This window comes from Gekko japonicus, unplaced genomic scaffold, assembly GCF_001447785.1.
Source record: "Gekko japonicus isolate JY-2015 unplaced genomic scaffold, Gekko_japonicus_V1.1 scaffold5462, whole genome shotgun sequence".
NCBI lineage: Eukaryota > Metazoa > Chordata > Lepidosauria > Squamata > Gekkonidae > Gekko > Gekko japonicus.
In genome coordinates this window covers 28,114-37,852 of record NW_015173857.1, presented here as the reverse complement: position 1 = coordinate 37,852, position 9,739 = coordinate 28,114, and the positions used below count along the sequence as shown (strand labels likewise).

The following is a 9,739-nucleotide window of genomic DNA, read 5'->3' as shown; positions in this document are numbered from 1 at the left end:
GATTCGGCTGCTGCATGGATTCGTCTGCCCTGGAGCTCTCCTTCCTGAGTTGATAAAAAAATGCGCGAGCCGGAGGCTAAGAAACGGTGATCTAGCTCACACTCACTCAGCTTAGAGGGAACACCTCTGCCCTTGCCCCTCCCCAACCAAAGGAGCACCTGCTGCTCACCAGCCGTATCTTCTCAGAGGGTCTCAAGCTGTCCGAACCGGAACCATCGTAGATGATCTTCTGGAGGCCGCAGGAAGCCCTGACGATGACGTTGCTGTTGTGGTGATCTAGCTCACACTCACTCAGCTTAGAGGGAACACCTCTGCCCTTGCCCCTCCCCAACCAAAGGAGCACCTGCTGCTCACCAGCCGTATCTTCTCAGAGGGTCTCAAGCTGTCCGAACCGGAACCATCGTAGATGATCTTCTGGAGGCCGCAGGAAGCCCTGACGATGACGTTGCTGTTGTTGGAAGAGAAGTTGGCCTTGTAGTCGGGTTGTTGCTGGACCATTGGCCGCACGGTCGCCGTGGTGACCACCCGGGCTGGCGGTGGGTTCTCCTCGGGGGTCCTGGCCTCCTTGAAGAACTTCTCGTACTTGTCCAGGTAAGGCGGGTGCTCCGGGAGCAGGTAGTAGTGGGTGCTGCTGACCTTCCGGCCGTCCTTCACGATGGGCAGGATGCAGGGTCCCTTGGCGCTCTCCTTGCCTTGCGCTTGGATGACCTTGGGGGTGGCGTACTTTGGGTCCAGGGCGAAGCTCTGGGTGGTGGGCATGGGCTGCTTTCCTGGAGACGTGGACAGATACGAGCCCAGGGAGAGCGGAGAACACAGACCGGCTCTCGTTTGGGGGGACCCGCCTGGGAGGGACATGGGGCTGGGCGTCCGGGAGCCGGGCTGGGACAGGGGATCGCGAGGGGGGATCTGGGGCGGGCGGCCCTCCTCTCCCCCGGAAGCCGGTGACAATTCCCCGGACCAGCGACCGTGCTCGTTCCGACGGAGAGGCCGGGGCAGAATGGGCACGCGTGGGGGGACCTGGGGCTTGTCCTCCCCCGGGCTGGGCGTCGAGGCCGCCGAGGCTGCCCCCAGGGGCACGTTGAGCCGTTTCATGCACTCCTGTTGCAATTCCTGGAAGAGCTCGGTGGTTTGGGCGGGACTGGGCTGTTTGGCCTCCTTGGGCGGCAGGAAGAGGTTGTCCTCCGGAGGGAGAGCGGGGCGGTCGCCCTCGGGGAGGAAACCGCCGTTGGTCTCCCCCTTCTCCTCCCAGGCTGGGCGGCTGCTCGGCGGCCCCACGAGTCCTTCGGCGCTGTTGATGGAGCAGACCTCAAAGTCGTCCTCGTCCTGGGCCACGTCGTCGTACGCGGGGGGCGGCGGGAGGGGCCGGGCGTCCCAGTCCACGATGGGGGTCGGGTGGAGGGGCCGGGGCAGGGCCCGCGTGGGGCTCTGGGGGGGGGTCTTGTCCAGCAAGGAGAAAGCCTCCATGGCCAGCTTGGCCAGCGACGGGGCACAGAGCTCCCCAATGGGCGAGGGGGTGGTGGGGACGGGCTCCTCTCCAAAGTCGATCAGCGTCACCTCGTTACCCGTCGCGCCGCTCCCCTTGGGCCGCGGCAGCAGCAGCAGCCTCTCGGTCACCTTGGTGCCCGAGACGCGGGCGGAGGGCTTCGCGAGACGCAGGCCCGGCTTCTTCAGGCAAAGGCGCTTGAGGCTGGAGGAAAGGGGGTCGTCCTCCTCGCTGACGGGGTCGTACGAGGGCTCTGAAAGACAAAGGGACTCGAGTAAGGGACTGGAAGACGCTCTCCCTCCCTCCACAAAGCACGACATACAGGAGAGCCTATGATTCGCTTCTTACACTATGAACCTCGTGGTCTCTTGGAACTGCTGAGACCACGTTCCGCTTACAGCCGGCAAACTGAAGAAGTCGAAGGAAACGCATCTTCTAAGTATCTGGAATGGGCGTTTTTGCAAAGGCTGTTTGGACAATATTATGACTATCTGGAGTAGTGTTCCCTCTAAACTGAGTTAGTGTGAGCTAGCTCACAGTTTTTTAGCCTGCGGCTCACACATTTTTGTCTTCACTCAGGAAGGAGGGCTCCAGAGCAAACTAAGTTATGCAGTAGCCAAATCGCTCGCTCACAGCTTTAATGCCAGTAGCTCACAAAGTAGAATTTTTGCTCACAAGACTCTACAGCTTAGAGGGAACATTGATCTGGACTCCTCCTAACAAGTTACACTGATTATATGGACTTTATGTCCTATCTACAAAGGAGGAAATATTGTATCTTATGCCTCATTATAGTTACAGTATGCACTAATGTTGTTGTTGTGACACCACCAACCTTATAATTGTTTAATATATTGTTTGGCAATCTTTGATGGCGTTTTTCTACTAGTGGAATGTGTATATTTGGGACTCCTGTGACGCTAGTCTTCCCCCCCCCCTTTTTTGGATCTGACAACGGACAGCTCAAGGTGGGAGAGGCCCGTCCCCCTGGGATTTCTAGATACAGCCTGAGCTAGCCACCTGAGATGATCTAAGAGACCAAAGAGCCGACTGCGAAGCGAGAGAGAATTGAAGAGGAGATTGGATTTCTACCCTGTCCTTCACTTGGAGTTTCAGAGTGGCTTACAAACTCCTTTCCCTTCCCCTCCCCACAACAGACACCCCGTGAGGGAGGTGGGGCTGAGGGAGCTCCTTTTAGACCTGCCCTTGAGAGAACAGCTCTGACAGCACTATGGCTTGCCCGAGGTCATCCAGCAGGTGCAAGTGGAGGAGTGGGGAATCGAACCCGGTTCTCCCAGATTAGAGCCCACGCACTGAACCACCGCACCAAACCGGCTTTCTCAACAATAACCGCTGTGAAATGACTGACACTAGCACTTTATGATGTTTTATGGCTTAAATGGTTTTAGAATGGCTTAACTGTTTGTTACTGTTAACCTATTTTATGTGTATTGTACGTTTTATGCTGCCTTTATGTAAGCCACTCTGAGCTGACCTCGGCCGGGAGGGTGGGGTAGAAATCTAATAAATCAAATCAATCAAATCAAATTAGCCACAAGGTATAGATAGGGGCTCTGGGGCAAGGGATGCTCTGTCTTCTTGGTGCTTGGGGGGGGGGTCAACAGTGGGAGGGCTTCCAATGTCCTGGCCCCACTGGTGGACCTCCTGATGGCACCTGGTATTTCTGGCCACTGTGTGACACAGAGTGTTGGACTGGATGGGCCTTTGGCCTGATCCAACATTGGCTTCTCTTATGTTCTTATGGATAAGCATATGGAGCAGAGGTCCATCAGTGGCTCTTAGCCACAAGGGATAGATAGGGACTCTGGGGCAAGTGATGCTCTGTCTTCTTGGTGCTTGGGGGGGCAACAGTGGGAGGGCTTCTAGTGTCCTGGCCCTACTGCTGGACCTCCTGAGGGCACCTGGTATTTTTGGCCACTGTGTGACACAGAGTGTTGGACTGGATGGGCCATTGGCCTGATCCAACATTGGCGTCTCTTATGTTCTTATATTTAACTCAGTATCTTTTTTTTTTAATGATTGGCTGTGGCTCTCCAGGGTTTCAGGGAACAGGTGTGGGGGATTCAGCCCACGACTTCCTGCACGCTAAGCAGGTGTGTAACCCACCAGCTAAGATAACGGTCGCCTTCTTCCTTCCCCCAACAGAAGATCCAGGGCTCTGAACCTGGAGGATGAAGGACCAATGAGTCATTGCCACAAAGGCACAGATCTGACTTTCCCCTCCTGGTAATGTCTCGCTGGGGAGAGAAGGTGGTACCGTATAGCCTGATCTCATCAGATCTCAGAAGCTAAGCAGTGTCAGTACTCAGATGGGAGACCTTCACACCTATGGGACCGCCTCTCTCCTTACAACCCCCTGCACTCCCTCTCCGGTCATCATCGGGGGGCCTCTTGCAGGTGCCTGGCCCCCAAGATGGCTCCGTTAGCTGTCACCAGGGAAAGGGCCTTCTCGATTGTGGCCCCCTACCCTGTGGAATGCCAGACTCATTTGGTTTCCGCAGAACAAGCGAGACTGGATTGTTGAGGTTGGCCTTTGGAGGGTTAACCACGTGTTCTAACAAGGTTGGCCTTTGGAGGGTAACCACGTGTTCTAACGGTGGCGTGGTGATAGCCAAGTATTTTAACATTCATATTTTATATCTGAGCCAGTCTGGTGTAGCGGTAAGGAGCACGGGCTCTAATCTAGGAGAACTGGGTTTGATTCCCCACTCCTCTTCCACATGCAGCTGCTGGTGTGACTTTGGGTCAGCCACAGGTTCTCCCAGAGCTGTTCTCTCTAGAGCAGTCCTCAACAGAGCTCTTTCAGCCCCCCCTGCCTCACAGGGTGTCTGCTGTGGGGAGAGGAAGGGAAAAGAGATTGTAAGCTTCTCTGAGACTCCTTCGGGTAGTGAAGGGCGGGGTAGAAATCCAATCTCCTCTTTATCTTCTAGATTTGAGCCCGGCAGCACCATAGAAACCAGCAAGATTTGGTTGGTATGAACTCTCGAGACATGGACTATCTGACAAAGGAGCTTTGACTCTGGAAACCTGATCCCCTGAAAACCTTGTTGGTCTCTTAAGGTGCTACGTAGTACTTCCAGTCTCAAGTCTTGCAAAGGAAGGTTGAGGATTTCTCCACTAGGGGGTAGAAGAGATCCAGCAAAAATATGGGATTGATTGCTGTCACCCACGGCGCTCCCACCTCCCGCATTATTCATGCATCGTTAACATGCTAGACATGCTTAACTGCATTTAGGGCAGGCGAGTTATAAACTGTGGGCTTTTCTTTTACAGGTCTTAAGTAACGGTCAAGGTTTCCCTTGCTTGAAAGCCAGTCGAATACGACTCTAGGGGGGCGGTGCTCATCTCCGTTTCCAAGCCGAAGCGCCAGCGCTGTCCAAAGACTTCTCCGTGGTCATGTGGCCGGCATGACTAGACGCCGAGGCGCACGGAACGCTGTTCCCTTCCCACTGAACTGGTACCTGTTGATCTACTTGCAATTTCTTGCTTTCGAACTGCTAGGTTGGCAGGAGCCGGGGCCAGAGACAGGAGCTCACTCCGCCACGCGGCACTCGGGTTTCGAACTGCCGAATGGCCGACCTTCCACAGCCTGCAGTTCAGCGTCTTAACCACCTGAGCCACTGCAGCCCTTTTAACAGGCCTTAAAGGTAAAGGTTTCCCCTGCTCAAAAGCCAGTCGAATCCGACTCTAGGGTTGCGGTGCTCATCTCCATTTCAAAGCCGAAGAGCCAGCGCTGTCCGAAGACGTTTCCGTGATCATGTGGCCGGCATGACTAAACACCAAGGTGCACGGAACGCTGTTACCTTCCCACCGAAGGGGTACCTATTTATCTACTTGCAATTTCTTGCTTTCGAACTGCTAGGTTGGCAGGAGCTGGAACTAGAGACGGGAGCTCACTCCACTACGCGGCACCCGGGTCTCGAACTGCTGAACTACTGACCTTCCACAGCCTGCAGTTCAGCGTCTTAACCCCCTGAGCCACCGCAGCCCTTTTAACAGGCCTCACTGTGTGGCAAAATTAGGATGCAAACGCTGTTTTTTAAAAAAACAACCCAGTAGGTTATAGGGAACCTGCAAAGTTAGGAGAACATAAACCCATCTCAAAACCGCTCGGCGACAGAAACAAGCTGATTAGGGAGTCTGTCCGCAGCTTTCTGTCCTTGGACGCCTGCACGGATTTCTGTCTGCTGACTGGCAGTCGGTCAGGTGCCTCTCTGAGACAGTCATGCAATTCGCAGAGTCGTTGTGAGCCGGGCTGGGCAAAATGGGGGGGGGGCAGGCAGGGAGGGCCAATCCACAGCACACCCCCAGGTACCTGTCAAGAGAGGAGCTAAGAGAGAGCAGAGAGGACAGGCGCAGGGGGCAAGACGGCCCGGAAAGCGGCCCCACTTACTCTTGAGGAGGATCGAGGGCTGAGGCGGACGGGGTGGTGGCTCCCCTGCAGGAAAAGGAGAGAAACAGAGACCCCACAGGAAGAGAGAGAGAGAGAGCACGGCGTTAGCAAGCAATGCGCACAGGACAGAGACTGGCGACAAGGCGGCAGAGGCAAGGAAATGACATTCGAGACACGTCGGGTGCGTTTTCAAGCATCTGCGTCTGAGGCGCAAGCCGAGGGCTCAGTGCAAAAGATCCAACCTTCTGGGCCCCTTAAAAGCGTTCCTTTTCGGAAGGAAGACACCTCCTGCCCCCAAAGTTCTACGGCAGGGGTGTCGAACTCATTTTGTTACGAGGGCTGGATCTGACGTAAATGAGACCTTGTCGGGCCGGGCTACGTGTGTCACAAAATGTAATGCCAAGGTAGCAGAGACAGAAACATTATAAAGGACACAAACACAAAGATTTGTTGGGTTTTTTTAAACTTAAGATAAAAACATGTTTGAAACATTAGCTCTGTACGCATCCTGGCTGGCATATATTGAGAAGAAGATTAGTCAAATTGGCTTTTCCTTAGAGTATTTCTACTCACTGGATGAAGTCTCTATTTTCCAGATTATTAAACGGAGACTGCTTGACCTGGAACTTCAAGTCTTACGTCCTACACAATTTAGCATATTTTCACAGGCTCGGTTGAATCTCCCAATTCAATATGGCCAGATGGCCCACTACTTAGTCCAGCCTTCGCACCGTAGAGCCTTTACACTAGCCCGACTAAATGTGTTCCCTTCAAAAGAGCTTTCAGGTTGGTTTAAGAAAATTCCCTTTCATGAAAGGTTATGTTCTTGTCCTTTAAAATCTGTGGACTCAATATATCATATTATTCATGACTGTCAATTTCACTCAGTCTTACGCAAAGTGTTGTTGTCATCTTTATTTCCTCCTAATTATAGTTCTAATAGGGAAAAAGTTATTCAAAATCTACTAAAGGATGCTAATCCTAATATTACAGCTATAGTGGCCAGGTTTCTTGCCTAAGTAGCCAAAGATAGATCTATTCTAGTAAAGGACTGATTCATATTGCTTATAATGTCTTATATATCCATGCCGTGTTATTGTACATCTACGTATCTTACTGCTATGCCATTAAAGGTATTTGACTTTGACATTAACCTTGTAAGCTGCAAACCTACTTTTGATTTATTGACGTTCAGCACAGAAATCTCATGCTCAGAGTTCTGAGTCCTAGGACCCAGGGAAAAACATGAAATGGCTGAGCGATTGAGGGAGTCTGGTGAAGCAAGCGGTGATGCAGCTGCAGCAGAACTGGAAGCAGGAGATGGCCAGTTCCACTGCGGGCCTGATCTGGCCCCCGGGCCACATGTTTGACACCTCCCTTCTAAGGCTACCAACTGCAGAGATGTAAGCATCCACACTCCCGATCAAGACCCACATGCCGAACACACACAGTGAGGTTAACTACTTCCACGAAACTGTCAGGGGTGTGTGTACGCTGTTGGTGTCAGGAGCAGTCATTTGGCTCAACCAACCAACGCTGCGAGCCATGGGCCGATGTATACAGATCTCCTGCTAATGGCCAAGACCTGAGGAACACAAGACAGGGCCACGCACAAACTACAGAAGCCACGCACGAGAGTACAAATCGGCAAGGAAAACGGCTGCGATGCATCACCCTTTTGTGTCTTCTGCGCTCGGAACAGAGGAAACTAATGCGCCTCAACACAGACGTTCCCCGCCCTGATCACCCATGGGCAGATCTCGCTGGCTACCTAGGAAGCTTAGACCGATTCCACAAAAGCACCCTTTTGTGGTGGGAAGTGGTGGGTGCTACAAGCATGGACGGCTTCAAAAGGGAATTAGATAAGCATATGGAGCAGAGGTCCATCAGTGGCTATTAGCCACAAGGTATAGCTAGGGGCTCTGGGGCAAGGGATGCTCTGTCTTCTTGGTGCTTGGGGGGGGGTCAACAGTGGGAGGGCTTCTAATGTCCTGGCCCCACTGCTGGACCTCCTAATGGCACTGGTATTTCTGGCCACTGTGTGACACAGAGTGTTGGACTGGATGGGCCTTTGGCCTGATCCAACATTGGCGTCTCTTATGTTCTTATGTAAAAGCAGTTGTTCCACCCTCGGTCTCCCGTTTCCCCCGGCTGTACTGCTCAATTCTCCCACTATTTGCTGCACAGCCGCAATTGGAGCGGCATCTCCCCCCGATTTCCCCCATGTCTTCTTGATCCTAAAAAATAAGGATCAAGAAGATACGGGGGAAGTTGGGGGGCGAGGGCGAATGAGTCAGCTACTGCAGAAATTAGTCTACTCTGGAGCCATCCTTCCTGAGCTAAGGCGAAAATGCGTGAGCTGGAGGCTAAAAAGACTGTGAGCTAGCTCACACTCACTCAGCTTAGAGGAAACACTGGTTGGTGTCATGTAGGGGTTAGACTGCTGCGCTAGGATGCAGGAGGCCCAGGTGCGAATCCCCCCTTTGCCACGGAAGCTCGCTGGGGGACCATGAGCCGGTCACACCCTCAGCCCAACCTACCTCCCAGGGTTGTTGTGAGGATAACAACCGAGGAGACCACCACTGGGGAGGAGGGCCAGATATAAATAAATAAATGCGTTTTGGGACTGGTGCCGCTATCCTCCTGAGACTGGTTTCTCAAGGCTTGCAGAACGGGGGAGGGAAACCAAAGCCGCCTATCCGGCAGGGAGAATGGGAAACCGGAAACCCAAGCGACTGCCCCCAAGCCAGCAAAAAGGCCCTGGATGAAGACCGACGCTCTCCAAGCGAAGCAAGCCCTTCAACAGCCTAAAAGCATCGCAGGCTGGAGAATAATGTCCACGCGGGCCACGGCTTTCTTCTGTGCTGCTGGTGCGGCGGCACAGCAGCAAACGGAAACTCTTCGCGCCCAACACGAGAACAGTCCGGAGAGTGGCAAAGAAATGCATGCTGGGACTTGTAGTCCATTCGCGTGGTTTACCTCGGGCACAAGACAGTTCGGGTTGGGTGAGGAGAGCGGGTGGCGAAGGGGGGGAAGGGGAACGTCTTACTTTTTGACCTTCCTGGGAGCTGCGTGGGCCTGGCCGCGTTCAAGTCCACACCTAGGATGTCTGGAGGGTCCATGGGATTTCCGAGGTACAGCCTGCGGGGGAGGCACAGAAAGAGAGAAACCGTGAGTACCGCCCCTCGGGCACACGCTCGCCCCCGTCTCCTCTTCCGAGCGCTCATTTATGAGGTCACCGCATGAGGCAGAGAGATCCCAGTGAAGTCTTTGCCCCCAAAGGTTCACACAACTCTCGGAATGATTCCCAGCCGATACTCTACCTACAGCGGGGGGGGGGGGGCCCCCAACCTTTCTGGCCCCCCAGAGCGGGGCAGTTTCCAACCTTTTTGAGCCTGTGGGCACCTTTAGGATTTTGACACGGCACTGTGAGGGCAGCCACAAAATGGCTGCCGCGGGAGGCGGGCCCAGCCACAAAATGGCTGCCACGGCTTAACTTCAGTCACACAGTGCAGGGCCTTGTCGGGCAGCTGCTGCCAAAGTGACACTTAAAAAAAAAAACTGCACCGCCCATCAAATCTCCGGTTGCCTATCAGGAGCCCCGCTGGGCAAAAGCCCCACCCACTTCCTAAGAACAATATGGCGGGCGCCAGTAAAGGTATCGGCGGGCACCATGGTTCCCACGAGCACCACGGTGGTGACCTCTGACCTGAAGGAAGCAGTTAGTGTGATACAGCAACTCAGGGTAAAGAGAAGACGACGAAGAAGAAGAGATTGGATTTATACCCCACCCTTCACTACCCGAAAGAGTCTCAGAGCGGCTGACAAACTCTTTCTCCATG

The 9,739-nt window shown here is 53.8% G+C and overlaps 1 protein-coding gene across 1 annotated transcript in view; it reads right to left on the bottom strand.

Moving 5' to 3' along the window:
• The window catches only part of TNK2 (tyrosine kinase, non-receptor, 2), a gene marked incomplete at its 5' end in the record, with an annotated part of 48,076 nt that overhangs the window by 11,556 nt on the left and 26,781 nt on the right, over window positions 1-9,739 (bottom strand). The window contains 2 exons of the mRNA XM_015423615.1: window positions 355-1,736; window positions 8,947-9,038. Coding sequence (XP_015279101.1) covers window positions 355-1,736; window positions 8,947-9,038 — 1,474 coding nt within the window. The remainder of the gene's footprint in view (window positions 1-354; window positions 1,737-8,946; window positions 9,039-9,739) is intronic.